This window comes from Apiospora marii, assembly GCF_038362585.1.
Source record: "Apiospora marii strain CBS 49790 chromosome Unknown utg000012l_segment0_segment0, whole genome shotgun sequence".
NCBI lineage: Eukaryota > Fungi > Ascomycota > Sordariomycetes > Amphisphaeriales > Apiosporaceae > Apiospora > Apiospora marii.
This window is the reverse complement of record NW_027117383.1, coordinates 338,868-356,708: the sequence shown is the minus strand read 5'-3', so window position 1 is coordinate 356,708 and position 17,841 is coordinate 338,868. Positions and strand designations below refer to the sequence as shown.

The following is a 17,841-nucleotide window of genomic DNA, read 5'->3' as shown; positions in this document are numbered from 1 at the left end:
GCCATTCGCCCTGTTAACGAGGGGTGCATGGGCCCGCTCCCATGACTTCGCATTCAAGTGCCTCGCAGAGAAACCGGGCGTCTGCTTCCACTGGAAATAGCTTCGAGGATGAGGCTCGGTTCGTTGTGGAGAAGGCACTCGGCTTGTCGGTGACGGCGACGCTGAGAGCCAACCATACTTATCAGCCGAAGACGGGGTTTGCTTTCACCAAAGACCGGGCGCAAATCACGGCTGAATCAGACTGTACATACTTTCTCTCATTGCAGAAACTATCTCTCGCAACTCAACCTGAATCAAGCCTCATGCTCTGCCTACACCAAGTTGCCAATCCGGACCCCAATCACCACCACCTCCCCGAATCCTTCTTCCCTCCCTTCTCCTTCCCACGTGTCTCGTCGACCCTGCTCTCAGACCCCGAGCCGCCATACTCACGCGACACATGGCCACCCCCCTGCTGCCCCAGGCCCGCCGTGTAGTTTCTAAGCGCATTCGTCCCGTTCAAAACAAACAGCGACCCCGTCGTGTCCCCCGCCTCGGCCCCGGCCGTCTGCCCCGTCCGCAGCAGCGCCAGCAGGGCAAAGTGCCCGCCGACGACGGGCCGGGCCTTGAACGTGGTCGCGTCGGGGACGCGGGGGTAGTCGCCCTCGCCCACGGTCTCGTAGAGGTCGCCGAAAGGGAACTGGGTGACGGTGTGATTGAGCCAGTAGGCCAGCGACGTGATAAACATGCGGCGCGTCCCGGACCGGCACGTGGCCGCCGCGAACAGCTGCCAGTCCGACTTGGTGTAGTGGTGCCGGTTGTCGAGGGGGACGCCGTAGAGCTGCGAGACGCGGGCGTACCAGTCCGATTGCATCGTGTAGACGGCCTTGGACACGACGCCTAGGTTCAGCAGCTTGTCGAAGTAGATGTTGTAGAGCAGGCCCCAGCTCGAGCGCCATTGGTAGGTCAGCAGGGTGTGGTCCCGCGTCGGGGCGATGCCGTACGTCTCCCACTCCTCGTAGAACTGCTGCACGGTGCGGTCGTCGACGGTCGTCGTGGTGTCGTCACTGCTGGTGTTGGACGACGCCATGCGCGACATGATGGACATGGACTTGAGCGCGATGACGCCCTTGATGGCTAGGTTGGTCTGGTTGATCAGGGTCCCGGCGAAGTCGTCGGTGCTGAGCTGGGCGCCCGGGATCTTGGCGTAGTCGAGCAGGTAGTTGGTGGACTGGCTCAGGGTGGGGTAGTGGCGGTCCAGCCAGTCCGAGTTGCCGCTGAATTTGTAGTAGGCGAAGCTCATGAGGATGAAGTTGCCGCTCTCCTCCAACGGCATCGCCTCGTCTTCTCCCCCGATGTGGCCGGTGGCGTTGGGGAACTGGCCGCCCAGGTCGTGCATGGCCCATCGGTTGGGGTAGAAGCCCGCTTCCTGGAACTGGAAGATGGGCTCCAGGGCGTACTTGAGGATCTCCGGGTTCGCGTACAGGAAGAAGGGTGTCGCCGGGAACATGACGTCGAGGGTGTTGGCATTTCCTGCAACCGTGTGAGTGAGTAAAGTGCAGGATAGAAGGGGGACTTTAGGACTCTTACCGTCGCTAGATATCTCTTTCATGAACATCAGCGGCTCATCGGGACCGGGAGACGATGTGTTGCAACCGCATGATGTGGGAGGTGGGACAGCATAGACGAACGAGCCCATGACTTGACGGGCGCTGAGGGCCACGATGGCGTAGTACAAGTCCGGCTCGGACGCATCCGGGATTCCCATTCCCGTATAGTTGTTGGTGTTGAGAAACCCATAGGCGTCGGGCGTGTCTACGATATAGGGTGACAAGGTCGGGGTGGGCAGGGTGGTTGACGGTGTCAAGGTACTACTACTGGGGTTCGGCGAGGGCAGTATGGTGCTGAGATCCGGCACCGGTTCCGCGTCCTCGTAGAAGGCCTCGATGTCCCGCAACAGCTGGCTTTCGAACTGGTTTGCCAGGTCTTGCGCCACTAGGAAGTCGTTCCAGTGGAAGTGGATCATGGCGGACATGTTGCCGTAGCAAGACGTCCACCAGGGTTGAAGTCGACTGAGGCCTCCTTGGTACAAGGACCGAATAACCGGATCTTGAGAAAGTCCCACCGTATATCGTACTTCTGCGTTCGATACCTGGCCAAAGTCGTGCACGTACGCGAAGATGGCCTCGTGGTCGAATGTCCCACGGTAGGCCGAGTCGACATTGTTGGCAAGGCCCTGGGTGGTGATGTAGTTATAGCGAAGGTCTAGAGCATAGCCGCTCTGGAAGGAAACGTTCTGGGCGCCCATCGGCTGGGTGTTGTAAACCACTTGTCCCCATTGCGCGCGGTCTCCGGTCTCGACGAGCGGCATAGGTACGTGGGGCTGGTAAATCCAGCTGTACATGGTGTCCGGCGCGACGGTCACGTTGCCGGTCCCATTGATGGGGGCCCCGTTCCGCTGCAGTTCCCAGGTCATAAGGTGATCCACGCCATCGCCAATCCAGGCAGAGTTAATGTCGCTGTAGAACTGGACAGTGTGCGGTTTGTCATCCGTAGACTGGACCGTCGTGCTAAGGTAGCTGAGCGGGATCGAGGTCCGGCAAAGGTCCTTGGGCAAGACCGGGCTGAAGAAGCTGGCGGTGATGTTGACGGGCCCGGCGGCGAAGGTGAAGTTGGAGTAGCTGGAGTCATACGCGACGGTCAGGGGGGAGGCAGTCAGGTAGTTGGGCAGTTTGGGAAGGATCTGCACTCCGTTTCCGAGATACTCATACGCGATGCCATCCACCGTGACTATCCCTGTCCAGCCAAGGCTGTCGCCGGTCCAGAACCAGGGGTTGTTGCTGTTGAGCGTACCCCCGTATTGGGTGGTAGACCAAGCACTGACATATGGGGGACCTCACGGCCAGGGGTATCGCAGGGGGGCGGGCCGTGGAGTAAACTGGGAGGGGACCGCCATTGGCGTCCAGAGTGATGGCAAGTGACTGCGAGGCATATGCCAATAGCAGTAAGGGGTAGACCAGCATCTTTATCCGCTTGGGTCTGATTGGATAGGCCTTGAAGCTACAAAAGGAGAAAAATGTGTAGGGTGGGAAAGGGGATTTGTAATGATTGATTTTATCTTTTTGGCCACACGCAGGCAAGATAGGTTGTTTTGTTATTGTGCTCCAGTATAAGTGTTATAAGTACGAATATCTCGTGTTCGGGGAAAATCAACTGAACAACAAAAGGCATGGCAGTTCAACAACTCTCGCAGCAAAAATACACTGCCGGAATAGGGGGAGGTTCCCTGGGCAACAATCATGCTAGGCAAAGTCAAGTCAACCCCCATGCATCCCTCGACGATTGAGTTTGCTTGACCATCTGCCCTTGAACCTTACCTGCCGTGAAAGTCTGGCCTTAACGACATGTAACCTCGTGGGAGGTTGTTCGGTCGTAGAAATGGCGGTCATTCCAGGTCACAACGGGTCACGGCATCCTTGTGTGATGCCCGGCACGTTCCAGGAAGTCGCACCTCGAGGCACTAGCCCGCGGGGACTTCGTGGCTGCCACGCCTACGGGGAGCTCACGCGGGATCGGCAACTAACTCGCGAACCCATGTTTCCCCGGCTTTTCGGCCCTGGATAAGCATGAGTTCTGCCGCAAGATACACCCGTGCTCGCTAAAGCCTGTGACTTGATAACACCACTGTCATATCTCCGGTCCATTTCCCTCCCTCCCTGACACACAAGCGTGACTGGAAGATGGAGTAGATTGCGATCAATCGACACAAGGACATGCAGCACTCCGTGACGAGAGACATCCGTGATACCATGGCACTGCGCTCGAGTACGGCACTCTGGCGGTGACTAACATGGAGCGGCATTTGGATCATGAACGACCTCGGCTGCATCGGGCCTCGCCGAGTTTCGGTTCGACTGCTCAATCATTTTGGCTTGCGGCTGGATGCAGGCGTTATCCAAAAAAGCATCGTGGCCATCCACCCACTCGAAATGTCCGTCGACATGGCATGCACGCAACAAGTGTCACGAGTCAGTGTGTGCGTGTTTGTTTACCTACTTTGCTTATCGCCCGCCCGCCCCTGCCGTCATCCCGCATGCGCCGTAAGCGGGCCACGCACTGCCGGTAACTGAAGTCTGGCCTTTTCATGTGCCGCGCCCTTTCCGCCGCGCGAGGCGGGCTCACCGAGGTCGACGTGGCGGAAATCCCCAAGTTGCGCCCAACCGCCCCCCCTTGCATGGATGCTTCTTACACCGACCAATCCCCCCTACCTTCTGACCGGCGATGTCGCCGCCGTGTTTGCTGCTGCTGCCGGCGGGATTTTCATGATTCATGATGTTCGCGACGGGCACCGGTGTGACCAACTATTGGTAATAGTGCGGACATAATCGTAATAAAAGTTCGAAATATAGACCCCGAATCAATTCCGGGGGGGTCCTAGCTGTTTGGGGCAATTGTGGTCGTAAATGCACTTTTATCGCACCTCGCACCTCGCACCTCGCACCTCGCTCTGTCTGTCCTTTTGGTCGCACCCAGCTATCCTCTTCTTATGCACGCCCGCATAAGGCGTGGCAGTGTAACTTGGAGGAGGGAACGCCAATCGCTATTAGGTAGGTAAGCAGAATGCATTGTAATTTCGCAGGGCAAAAACCCTTCGCGCGACCGTAATCTCCCCGTCATATGACTGGCCCTTGCCTCGGACCGGTGAGGGCCAGGGCTGACTTGAGCAAAGTACTTGGGGCGCATGTCAGCGAGGCGAGAAGCAAGGGCGCCGCCCCTTGCTCGTACGAGCCAGCCAGGCGTGATAGCCGATGAGAAAAGAGAAATCGTGCCCGACTGCGCACCGCGACGGGCCTCAATTGAAGGGTGCTAGGTGCCAAGATCGGATTATAAAGTCGGCTGGGTCGTCCGCGATTGATAGATTTGAGAATAATGGAATTGGCGTTCAGACTCATGGTTTGGGTGTTTCGCTTGCGAGTGGTCGTACACAACGGAGGAGAGTCCGAGGCTATCTGCACCAATCAGGAAGATACTCCAACCAACGAACGCTCCGGTGAAGCTCGCGCTCAGCATAGTAGCCTTGCGCAAAGAAAAAGAACCTGATAACGCTTAGTGAGTGCTCCTGGTGTGATGTTCCTCAGCGGTTCCCCAGCGGTGTAAGATTCCGGTAGGGATGATAGCCCACACGATCAACAGAGAGAGAAAGGGTTTCCTGACCGACGTAGCACCAGATGACGTGATAAGCAGCAGTGAGATGAGAAAGACCGACGCCAGGGGTCCCCTTTCGACGCCAATCAAGAAAGAAAGAAGCAATGGGAAGACAGACTTTTGGAACGGAAGATCCCCAGGCGCCTTGAAGGTTACCAATAAGGTTTTTCCTTGGTGCTCCCATCGGCAAATGGTACCGGGGTGGTCATGGGAACGAGGAGCGTGGGTCGCGGACAGCAGGAATTCGGGAAGCTTGCTGGACACAACACTACGCAGGATCGTATGGATTGCCGCGCCTGCGCTGCTGCCTCTTTCCTTCCGGTTGGGTCCTCCTCAACATAAATCCTGATCTAGGTCAGATGACGAGGGTGTGACGTTTCTTGGGATCTCCACAACAGCCTGTCTGACCGTACGATATTTTATTATATTATGGCCGCGGTGCTCGGCGTTGGCGGCGTGGCTCGATTTCTTCGTCTCCTACATATTACGGACCTCCCTCGGGGTATTGATCGCCAGTTGGACCTAATCGAGGATTCCCCGCCAGCACTCGGGACAAAGAGACGACCGGCAAACATTCGAAGACAAGACTTACAACACAACGCCAAAAGATTCCAGAGACGTTTGTTACACCAAGCTCGCCAACCCAACACGGGAAAATCGGCCAAGATGGATCACTTTATATTCCCCATCGACTATGCGCGGGCTATAAAGAGGGCGCTCGTGTCACTCGAGATGAAGAGGTATCCGGCATACACCAGGTATACTTTGGATGTTAATCTCCCATTCCCTTTGAATTAGCAGCTGCAAGGCTTTCTATTATTAAATCGATACTAATACCAAAACTTCTGTCTTCATAGTCAAGAGTTGACATGGCCCCTCCGTCTGTACCATCGCTTAGCTTGGGATTCGAGTTCGAGGGCTGGATAGTGACCAAGTACGATGACGTTTTATACGACGACGTGAAATTTGCCGTAGGACGAGCAGAGCCTCCAAGTACAGGGACAAGTACAGGGACAAAGAAAACCCCGGACAATATATCCGCAACGGAATACAATGAACACCACCCTGAGCCGGCTGAGCTGAATCCCAACTATAATCGAATACCCACGATAGAGACTGGAAACGAGCTATTGCGACGTGTACTCAAAGTTATAGAAAAGGGTCTCGTTGCTGTCCACGGTAAAGCCGGGTCTGCGATGGTTATCTCCGAAGTGAGCCAGGAGCACCCAGAACTAGCTGTGCACCAAAAGCACAACGTGGTTCGCGAACGCGGAATCGAGCAAAACTTTGAACGATTGCTGAAGGGGCCTAAGGGGTTCGACCTGAAGAAGCACCTTTCTCGGCTCGACTCACAGGTCCTGCGCGATATGGCCTACTTTGTTGGGTTCGAATACCGCCCCATGATCTACAAGAATGTAAGAGCGATATACGAGGATATATGGGGTGAGCTGCGACCTGTTGTTTCGGCCCTGACTCAGGGGTTCCCAATATCCGTTAACGCCGGGAACAATGTGTACTTCTGGTTGCCAGAGGATGTTCCAGGGAAACAAAGGGTGCAACAGGGAGAGGCCAGAAGCGGTCTCCATATCCACGTTGGCGCCGACGGAGTCTTCGAACACCTCGACCCGGGTTTGAAGGCTGAGGAACTGGGAGCAAAAATGGTACAGCGAGTGTTAGCTATCAAGAAGCTCCTCACCCTATACTGGTTGGTGGAACCGAACCTGCAGACGTTGCATGCCTCATGGAGGTCCGAAGATGCAAGATATAGCGGGCTATTGCGGGTCCACAGCAACCTTGCATTTTATCCCCAGGTCCGAGAGAAGGCGGGAGTGAAACAACCAGTTCAACATTGGCATCACGAGGAGGAAGATCGGCTAATTGACGGGGGCTATAAAACCGCATTTTATAATCTGGACACGTTCAATGCCGCATCGGACAAGCTTACGGACACACCGATTGTTGAAATACTACGCAAGAAGTTAGGGGCCCGGATGACAGACCATGACAGGGCCGCCATCGAGACCATCTGGGAGACGACCAATATGGACCAACTAGCATGGCTGGCCTCGAGCTACTTCGGCAATAGACGTTCCTCGCTGAATCTACACCAACTGCTGCCGCCCCGCTGCCAATTCGCAGGGGGCAGTGTCCGGGAGGAGGAGAAGAGAACCGGCACGGTGGAGTTCCGCCTCATGCAAGGCTCGTTCGATATCGACGCCATCGCGGCGTGGACCGACGTCGTGCTGCAGTTGACCGAGGCCTGCATCACCGACGACCAGGACCGGTTCGTCGACTTTGTCGACCGAGCCGTGACCGGGCCGGACCAAGCGGCGGCGGCGGCAGGAGACAAGACCAAGGCGTTCATCAAGCGGCTCGGCTTGGAGGAGGCGAGCTACGCGTACAAGTTTTACCACGACGGGCGGCAGGCGGATCTGGACAAGCAGGCCAATCCTCGAGAGGTCCTTACCGTGGCTTATTAGGTGTGAGGTAGAGAAACGACCTCATGTGGTGGATTTGGGCAAGACATTTGAGCGCAAGCTGGCTGCATTCAGCGGAACATGACTTTGGGGCAGTTGGCTATGAGATGGAAGGGAAATGGGAATTTCATTTGTATATCGCGAAGACGACGTTCTCTCATTACTTAGACACGTGATCGGCCTTGCTCTTTAGCATTGATAGACGTTTCGAATTGGAAAAAATCAAGCTTATTTTGTATGCGGTCGCCAATTGCCCATGAAGCGACGACGAGATCGCCTGTTCCTGAAACCCCTGACAGCTAGTGCGAGTCTCATGAGAAACTTGCTTCCCCACCTCGAAATGCTGTTCCCCCCACCCCTGCGTCGCTTCAAGACTAGCCTGCTGCAAGGAGCTGCATTTGACATGGAGCCTGCCCGGGGGATGCTCAGGGACCATCGGGGAAAAACACCAAATCGCAATTGATTTCGATGTCGAGATTGATCCATGGTCCTGGCTGTTTGCTGTGGACTCGGCTGATGACCAGTGACACATACATAACATGATAGTTCATACAGCTGGGTTTATATTCTCCTCTTTCTCGTATATGCCTGAACAGAGCCTCCTAAGCTATGAGACCCCGACAGCCCGAGTTGCATATACTTTGCGGGTGCATTGTGCCTCGGACGGCTTCGTGCCGAACCTGCTACCAGAACCAATGGTTACTGCCACGTCTGGGAGTCCGCCGTGTCTGTGCAATAAAACCAGTAAATTGAGGAACCAGAGCGAAAGATATTAAATGCGGCACTTGATTCCTCATGAATGCCATATACGAGGTAATGGCATTCATAGGTGAGCGTCAGGCGATCAAGGCCCCCAAAAGAGGTACCGACCAAAAAGCACGAGGGGCAGAGCCAAATCTAGAATAGGCGACGCGCCCACTAAATTACTAGCTGTCAGCCGTGAGACCCAGATCCTTGGTCCCCTTGTCGGGCCCCCAATTGTGCGAAGATCATTTCGAATGTTCTTCTGCGCTGCAACGCAACAAACCCAGGGGTTCTCTGCCCAGGGCGAACAAAGCTTATTGCTTGCTTTTTGTTTTGGCACCCAAGCCATGTTGGATTCCGGTCGCGTACGGAGTACCTATGTTTCAATCTGCTCAACCTGTCATCTCACTTCACCCATCCATCCTTCTTCTTGTCAATGACGCTCCCACAAACACTGGATCAGAAGCGCAAGACTACGCAGTGGCCACTTCCGAAGCTACTTGTCCATTAGTGGCACTATGCCGAGTTGCATCCAATCTATTTGTGCCCTAAAACCGAACGGTGCCTCCCCCTCTTTCCTGCTCTTTTTGGGAGAGAGCCTCTCTCCCTCCCTGTGCAGTGAGCCGATCATGTCGAGAGATTCGTCCGTGAGACAAATGCCAAGCAACCACCTTCCTTCGGCGAAACGAGCGAATTGGGGCGGGCCCCGATGTGGCAGTTTTTCCTTGCCAAGACGACTAGACTTGCTCGCCCAGCTCTGCAGGCCGAGGAGGTGCTTGTCTGTCTGTCGGTGCCCGCTTCTATTCTCGTCTGTCTTCAACGGGCCCATCTGCTCCGGCCTGCCCATTCTGTGGATTCCCGCCCAGACAGGAAACACGAAAGAAGGAAGGAAGGGTCCATCACATCCCATGGATCAAGTTTGGTAGCAACTAATTCGCAACATCTTTGGACTCCCGTTTACTGAACTGTTGCAATTCTTCTCATGTTGGTTCTGGGCTTTTTTTTGTTCCTTATTTCTCTGTAACACCTAGACAACATTAATGTTTGTGCCCTTGCGTGACGCGACTTGTTGACCCGACCCCTTCTGCGCGAGTGCGATTGTGCTTTTTGTTTGTCATCCCTGGGCTGCAACTTCCACGCCCATGTACAATACCGTTCGAGTATTGGACTAGAGGCCATTCGAGCTCCTTGGGAGGTGAGGAGATGTCCCATGCACGATTGCGATAGATGGTGCACCTTGTTAGCATTTGGAGATACGACTTCGAACGCTGTACCCTTACCGACATTCACCCACCTCAGACATCGCCAACGACCCTAGTCGGTCGCACGGCGCCGAACCGCCGCCATGCTTCGAATCCGCAGATATCGCTACTTTGTAGCCTTCGCCGTGGTCCTGGTCTTCATTCTCTACCGCGTGAGCAGAAGCAGCAGCCAATGGGACGAGTTATCTACGCCGCTGCCCTTCAACCCTTTACCGAAGCCGCCGCCCGTGCAAAACGAGCCATTGCGCGACCATGACCTCCCCACCAAACCCCAGAAAGGGGTTCAAAAAGACGAGCCTCCGCGACAGAAGCCCCTGAAGGCGGCCGAGAAAGAAGACGCAGCACCGGTCAAGATTCCGACACTGGCAGCCCAAGAAGACCAGCCCGGAAAGCTCGACCAGACCCAACCGAAACCCCACGAGGTTCAAGACCATGTCCCCCCCAAAACCACGAACCCGCCCACGATCCCCGCCATCAACATCCCCGATCGCAAGACGCCGCAGGACGCATTGGAGGAACAACAGAAGGCTCAAGTTCCGTTCGGCGAGGCGCATCATTCAACTACTACAAGCCGAATCCACTGGTCCAAGCAGCCCGAACACTTCCCCATCTCCAAAGAGTCGATCATTCCGCTCCCGACCGGCAAGCCAAAGGCGATACCGAGGGTGCAACATGCCTTTGAACCGGAGTCGGAAGAGGCCAAGGCCAAGCGGCTCGGGCGCTTGGCTGGGGTCAAGGCCGAAATGGTACGCGCCTGGGGTGGCTACAGGAAGTATGCGTGGATGCACGACGAACTGTCGCCCATCAGCAAGGCCTTCAGGGATCCCTTCTGCGGCTGGGCTGCCACCATGGTGGACGCGCTCGACACGCTGTGGATCATGGGCATGAAGGAGGAATTCGACGAGGCTGCCAAGGCCATTGCGACGATCGACTTCACCTACTCCGACACGCGCAACGAGATCCCGGTCTTCGAAACCACCATCCGCTACCTGGGCGGCTTGCTGGGAGCCTACGACGTCAGCGGGGGCGAAAAAGGAGGCTATACGATGTTGCTAGACAAGGCGGTGGAGCTCGCAGAGATTCTGATGGGTGTGTTTGACACGCCCAATCGCATGCCTATCCTGTACTACAACTGGAAGCCGTCATTCGCTTCCCAGCCCCACCGAGCTGCCAACGGCGTCAGCATCGCCGAGCTGGGCTCCCTGCTGATGGAGTTCACGCGGCTTGCGCAAGTCACCAAGGAGAACAAATACTTTGACGCGGTCGAGCGCATCACCGATGCGTTGGTGGACTGGCAGAAGCGCGGCACCACGATTCCCGGCATCTTTCCCGAGCGAGTCGACGCCAGCGGATGCAATCGCACTGCCGCCAGGGATGCCCAGTTGAAGTTAGCTGCGGAAGCGGCCGAGATTCAAAGTACTCTTGCCGCGCACGATGACTACACTGGAAGAGAGTACGACAGCACGTCGAAGCCCTCGAGCCAGGAGAATTCGGATTCGCTAGCTGGACTTCCCCAGGGCATGAAGAAGTCCGCTCCCGTCAACAAGCCTTCTCAGCCGGTATATCGTCGATCGCTCGCAGATGACGAGGAGGATGTTACCGACCGGCCACTCACAGTGAAGAAGGGCGCTGCTACTGTTGGCGCAAGCAAGCCGAAGAGGCCCGTTGTCTCGCCTCCTGATATATATCAGACGATGGTGGCCCATGGAACCCCCGGTGAACCATACGAGGACCAATATGAGAAGGAGACCTGCTATCCGCAAGGATTGACCGCTGGGTCGAGCTTTGAGACATATTCCATGGGCGGCAGCCAAGACTCAACGTACGAGTACTTTCCCAAGCAATTCTTGCTTCTTGGTGGCCTGGAACCCAAATACAAGAAGCTGCATATGGACACTGTCGATGCAGTCAAGAAGTGGCTCCTCTTCCGGCCGATGGTTCCGAACGGCCGCGACATCCTCTTCAGTGCGAAAATGTCGACCACTGGCAACCCCGAGAAGGATGCCTCCATGGAGTTCGAAGCGACACACTTGACTTGCTTCCTCGGCGGCATGTTCGGCTTGGGTGGCAAGATTTTTGAGGACGAGATTGATGTTGCCATTGGCGAAAAGTTGGCTGACGGTTGCGTCTGGGCTTACGAGAGCACCGCCAGTGGTATCATGCCGGAAGGCGCCCACGTCGTACCGTGCAAGTCTGCTGACCATTGCGCATGGAACGAGACGTTGTGGCACGAGTACCTGGATCCGATGGCGAAATCCCGCGATACGGAGGTCGCGGCCTGGGATCTGCGCAACAAGGAAACCCTGCAGGCTAAGAAAGAAGCAAGACGGCGGAAGGCGGAAATCCTGGCTGCGTCCGCGAAAGCGACTGCGGAAGCCGATAAAGAAGTGACGGCGGCGCATCAAGAACCGACCATGGAGAAGGCCGACTCACCTGCCGTCGCGGATAGTAGCGCCAAAACGGATAACACCAAGACGGTTGGCACTGCTAACCACGATGCCCCACCAGCCGACAAGCAGAAGGAGAAGGAGGCGGATTGGGGCACCCTTCGAAAGCGTAGCCTGGACACCACGGAAGACCTCGAGACCAGCTCCAATGATAACTCCCCACCTTCGAAGACGGCCAAAAAAATGTCCCTCGAGGAGAGCTTGGACATGAACACCGGAGGCGGCCCGGGCAAGGTCGGCATGCCGATCCAGGTTGGGGATAGCCAGATCCCGCTTAAAGACACCAAGGAAGAATTGAAGGAGCTCGATGAGACCCTGAATTCGCCGGACAGCCCTCGACCATTCACGCACAAGGAGTACGTGCAGTATCGGTTGGACAACGAGATCATTCCTCCCGGATACGTTTCTATCCCTAGCAAGCACTACATCCTGCGGTAAGCTAATTAACCCAAACTTCTTTGATCTATTACGATGATGTTTTCCTCTTCTGAGATGCATGCTAACGATTTCGCGACCCGAGTAGACCCGAGGCCATTGAATCGGTTTGGTATATGTACCGCATCACGGGCGACACCAAGTGGCAGGACAAGGGCTGGCGCATGTTCGAGGCCATCATCAAGGCGACGCAGACCGAGTCGGGCCACTCGGCCATCAAGGACGTCATGGTGCCGTACTCGGACCGCACTAACGAGATGGAGAGCTTCTGGCCCGCCGAGACGCTCAAGTATTTTTACCTGTTGTTCAGCAAGCCCGACCACATCAGTCTGGACGACTATGTGTTCAACACCGAGGCGCATCCGTTCCGGCGGCCCGATTCCTCGGTTGTATGATCACTCATGACGGGATGAGGTGCCGTTTGGTGTGGTGTATCTGGAGGGGAGCAAGCGAGAGGAGTGAGGGATGAGAGAGCAAGGAAAGTATGGGACTTGTGCGGCGACGAATGAACAAACATATAAGATCCCTTGCATGGAATGGACAATGGGGGCCGGGCAGTGATTACGCGGCGGTCGCATATAACGCAACCAGCCTGTTGGGATACATTGGAGAGGCAGACAGACGCCTAGGTTGGCCCCCAACCAACATGGATGGAATGAGAGAAGGGAAAGCAAGATACGGCGATGCCCAGCCCGATCCATACGGGCGGGCACTGGATGATGGCGAATGGCGCATAACATACATGCATTGATTGAGTACTATAGGGGCTGACATCACCTACCTAGAGAGAGCCCTACTACGTATGAAACCTATTTGGTTTATTACTTTGACCTAAATATATATCTTACTCGTGGCTTCATCCATCCTCTTCAAATGTGTCTGTTCTTGGTCGGCTCGCGTGCCGAACTCCACCTCGTGTATGTTCGACAGCGGGAATCCCAATTTACCGGCGCTCCGGCACCCAATCACGACTGGACTTGCTTGCCGCATTCTCGGTCGCGGATTGGTTTTCTCTTAGATAGATCACCTTGGGCGACACTGCTAAGCTAGAGCTGGCCCTTTTCGTCAAACAGAGGCAGTCTTGTATTCACGAAATGGTTGGTGGTAGACGGGCTGCAATCGGTATGGAATGCGACGATTCGTTGCAAATGGAAATCAATTCGGGTCTCCTATATTCATATGTATGTAGTTTATATCAAAGCCCATGTCCTACCACGATCGTGTTTCCTCCTGTCGGATCCCTAATTCTCGACGTTCGAACCAGTTACCATATGCTTTTCAGTTTCAAGCTTCGACGCTGATCCCCCTTCCATCCCTTGCATCCAACTCCTCCCCATCAACCAGCGCAGCACCCATCACCAAATCACAAAAACCAAACAGTCACACATTCACGCAAATCACAGAAAGCACAAGTCGGGAGGTTCTTCTGGTTTTATCATCATCGACATCATCTTTCTCTCCATTTCATTATATCAACATCTGTATCTTTCATGTGTTCGCAGCTCCGTGGTTGTGGTTTTCCTGGTTCCTGGGTTGGTCGCAATTGGTCCCTCCCCCAAAAGGAACCAAACCATCAAAACCCCAACCAAAAACAGAAAATATCAAAAAGGACATTAGGTAGTCAAACGTGGAATGCGTATGTGCCTGGATATTCCAAATGACACTACATCGATTTTCCACTCCTACCCTTTCCTCTCTTTCTCCCTTGCCATATTAAACTCCGGTTCCCAAATGCTCTGTTTGATGTTTTTGTTGTGATGGTGGTAGAGGGGTGTTGCTGCAATTGCTCCTTGGCCTGTCTGTCTTCCCCGGACGAAACGTTCCTTGCGACTCCACAAACGCCCGCTCTCACCCCAGTGATCGTCGCGAGCCAGATGTTTTGCTCATCTGGTAGGTGGCGCTAAGATAATGAGCACGGGCGCAGGAGCGGAGAAAGACGATCGATCGTATCCAGGTGGTTGGTTCGAGGATCCAAGGAGCAAGAATGTACAGTGCTGCTGGGTAGTGTAGTGTGGTGTGAAGATGTGCGCGTGTGTTCGTGGTCGTCTATAATGTGGTCGTGGTCATAAAACGCTTGTCGCATGCCGTGCCTGCCTGATCCCTGGGGGGTTCCGAAAGAGAAGAAGTAATAAAAAAAGTACACAATGATCTCCTAGCCGTCGTCGTGTAAACCGTTGCCTCCGTTTCGTCCAAATCCGTCCGTCAATGTTTTCGTTAAATACAGTCTTGTCGAAAAAAGGTTGTTCGTGCCGCCTTGTAAATCGGTCTTCCCTCTTCATTCATCAGTCGGCCAGTTGCGTCAACACCCTTATACTCAGGATCATGACGAGCAGGCCTATCGTTACGATGATGAGGAGCGTGAAACTGAACCAACCCAAGACCATGGCTGACGTGCCGACTCCGGATAAGACACTGCCATTTCCGAAGTCTTGCGCGATGACGGATGCGGCCACAGATGCTGTATGTTGCCACAGGACACTGACCAACACGAAGATGGACGCGATAAATATGATGGCAAGGGCGACTTGCGATACCGGCCTCGAGGGGAACGGCTTGACCTCGCGATCGGAACCGTCAGAGTCCTCCTCCTCATGCCAACCGGGGAAGGTCGCGAGGAGCAGGAAGCAGACGAAAGCGAAGATGATGGCGATGATGCTGTTGGAGAAGTTGGTTAGTTCAGGTACTGGACTCTGTGTGATGGTGAGGGTAAACGTACATAAGGTATGGGAACACAATCATGTCCTTGAACTGCGCGGCCAACCAGATCAGGTTCAGGGGATCCTGGTCGACCGACACCTCGTTCGCAAGAGCGGTGGCATTGTTGCTACATAACCAGGAGCCGCCGTCGGGGTTGACGCAGATACCGAAGTAGCCGACACGAGCCTGGAGATGGGCGTTGCCGACAATGTTGCCAATGGCTTGGTTGACATTGTAATCGACCTGGGAAGTGTCGGGCACTGCTGTGTAGTGTTCGTAGTAGAGCGACAACAGGAAGATGTCTGGTATCATCGGCGACGACGAAGAGCAGCCTGCTAATAATAATGAAAGCAAAATTATGGATATGGCAATCAGAATCATCAACACATGGTGGTAGCCCAGAAACGGAATAAACCCTAAAGCGCAGGAAGACGTGTTAGTGAGTGGCTTCTCTCAGGTTGGAGAGGCATGCCAGTAGCATTCCTCGATGCGATGTGGAGGTTGATGTGGTGACTTACGGTACCAGCCGACTTGGAATCTTTCTCCTGCCATTCTTTCAATGGGTGTATGTTACGGGGCCTCCTTCTTGTTTGCGAGACCTCGGATTCCCGAGGCGGAGACTTCCTTGTAATAAACCCTCACCGTCGTCCTCCGTGGGAGCGACGTTGGGCTCTGAACTCGTAGACAGGACAGCTAGGCTGCTGGAATTCTGACGCCAACGAGAGGGTGGATGGGTTCGCTAGGCGACTCGACGTTGAGCAGACAGCAGGTTGGAATGCTGTCGCGATGTGATGTCTCGGGTCGTGCGAAGCCTCCAATGCTTGTAGCAGGCTCGACTCGTATAAAGATGCAGACGCGCCGGTTCGGATGGCGACCTTGAACTCGATTTCCTACTTGTTAGAGCAGTGTTGACAGTGCCGTGGAGAGTGTGGGTGGCTCTTGATGTAGGAGGGAGGAGCTGGTATGTGGAGGGTGGTGTGATGTAGAGAGAGTAGAACAGAGCAGAGTAGATTAGTCAGTTGCGGTCAATAACAATTCCCTATGTTGTTTCTCGTTAGAGTTTTTGGCAGTACATGCAGGTCTCAATTGCGCAACTGGAGTAAGTATCGAGAAGAGGAGTAAGAGACAGAGGGAGAGGAGGGAGAGAGCGGCAGAGAGCGCGAACGGAGCGAACGTCTTTCGGGTCGGTCTGTCTAGTCAGTAACGAATATCTCGGTGGTTGGTGTAGGAGAGTAGTGTGGGAGCGCCGGAGTAGCAGTAGCAGCGATCTTCTTTTCTGGGCTTCGTCTCGAAAGTGGTGGTATGGCATGCATGTGCAGGCCGATGGGAAGAGATGAAAATGGGGAGAATTGGAGACGGGCGATGCAGGCAGAGGTTGTCATTGGTCTAGCCACTGCATTTTCTGTGTTCCCAATGGCCAGATGTGGTGACGCTGCTGAAGGATGAAGCTCCAAGTCTGGTCTCCCAGCCATCGACTTTTTGTTGATACAGGGGTGCTGGTTGCTGAGGGGATTTGCCGACCAGTCCAGACCCCTGTCGCTTGGGATCTGTGACGCCAATTAAGGGCTGCAAAAATCAGGTTCGACCTGCCAGCAGGAGCCAAGCTCTAGCGCCAGGGGCCCCCACCAACCCGCCTATGATACCGCACCAGCAAATCAGGCGCCCCGCAATTGGAGGCTGGGCTGGCCTTGGTTTTTTTTGGCGCTGTTGCTGTTGCTCTGTTGCGTTGCTCGCCAGCTCCCAAGCAGCAGCCCAGCTCACTCTACTCTTTCTCTTAGCCGGGGCTGACCTAGCAGCAGCAGGCGATAGTCCCAGTCCCTGCATAGCATCGCCTGCCCGCATCGCATTCTCCCTCTTTACGCCGGTGCCTGATGGTTGATTGCCCGATCCCACTCCCTTCAGCTGGCGTGATTTTCCGATTTCCCGATTTTCATTGCTCGCGTCGGCCGGACGCGTCAATCTGTTAATCTTAATGACCATCTAGGCGGGCATCCCAGCCTTAGCTCCAGGAACCCGTGTATCCTGGCCTGCGCGTACCTGTCCGTTCCTCCGTTGCAGCTTTCCCCCCATGACGTCGCAATGTCGCATCTTCTCTAGCGCTTCCCTTTTCTCTGCTTTGCGGCGCCGGGCAACCATGGCTCGGCACTCCACTCGTCTATTGTCTGCCCTCTTGTCAAAAGCCGCCTTTGTCTCAAGCTGACGGCATCGGGCGGCGCTTGAAGCGTCTGCGTTCAACGGCTCGTTGGGGGAGGTACTGCAATACCTGCACGTTTCCCTTCAGCAGGTTGCCTTGCTTCAGCCCAATTCACTGCATGCAGCCCACACCACCCACCCAACTGCTATTTATACCTCCCAAGCCCTTGCAGTAACTCAGTTCACGTCTGCAGGTCAAGGTGTATGCTCCATTTCAATCGAGTGCATATATGTATATGTATGTAATTCCAGCACGCTTGCTACAGGACAATCTGTCAAGCCATCTAACAGCATACCTTGCGGTGAAGGCCACAGTAATGACCATGAAAACCTGGTTGACTATGTGTGGCTATGATCTCGTAATCTGTGCAGGCGAAGAACCACACCCCGCCATTAATACCC

General features: G+C 54.9%; 4 protein-coding genes across 4 annotated transcripts; 2 read left to right on the top strand and 2 right to left on the bottom strand.

Moving 5' to 3' along the window:
* Nucleotides 1-340: 340 nt before the first annotated feature.
* Nucleotides 341-3,002, bottom strand: PG985_014899 (uncharacterized protein; the record flags this gene model as incomplete). Its single annotated transcript, XM_066834665.1, has 3 exons — nucleotides 341-1,512; nucleotides 1,570-2,769; nucleotides 2,864-3,002. 3 exons carry the CDS (start codon nucleotides 3,000-3,002, stop codon nucleotides 341-343), a joined length of 2,511 nt encoding a protein of 836 aa, XP_066677275.1.
* A 3,378-nt stretch (nucleotides 3,003-6,380) lies between these two features.
* PG985_014898 (uncharacterized protein) lies at nucleotides 6,381-7,664 on the top strand (the record flags this gene model as incomplete). The annotated part of the gene is made up of 1 exon (XM_066834664.1): nucleotides 6,381-7,664. The coding sequence occupies one exon, from the start codon at nucleotides 6,381-6,383 to the stop codon at nucleotides 7,662-7,664; it is 1,284 nt and encodes a 427-aa protein (XP_066677274.1).
* Nucleotides 7,665-9,750: 2,086 nt separating this feature from the next.
* PG985_014897 (glycoside hydrolase family 47 protein) lies at nucleotides 9,751-12,944 on the top strand (the record flags this gene model as incomplete). The annotated part of the gene is made up of 2 exons (XM_066834663.1): nucleotides 9,751-12,548; nucleotides 12,638-12,944. 2 exons carry the CDS (start codon nucleotides 9,751-9,753, stop codon nucleotides 12,942-12,944), a joined length of 3,105 nt encoding a protein of 1,034 aa, XP_066677273.1.
* A 1,887-nt stretch (nucleotides 12,945-14,831) lies between these two features.
* Nucleotides 14,832-15,798, bottom strand: PG985_014896 (uncharacterized protein; the record flags this gene model as incomplete). The annotated part of the gene is made up of 3 exons (XM_066834662.1): nucleotides 14,832-15,204; nucleotides 15,266-15,662; nucleotides 15,765-15,798. The coding sequence occupies 3 exons, from the start codon at nucleotides 15,796-15,798 to the stop codon at nucleotides 14,832-14,834; spliced, it is 804 nt and encodes a 267-aa protein (XP_066677272.1).
* Nucleotides 15,799-17,841: the final 2,043 nt, after the last annotated feature.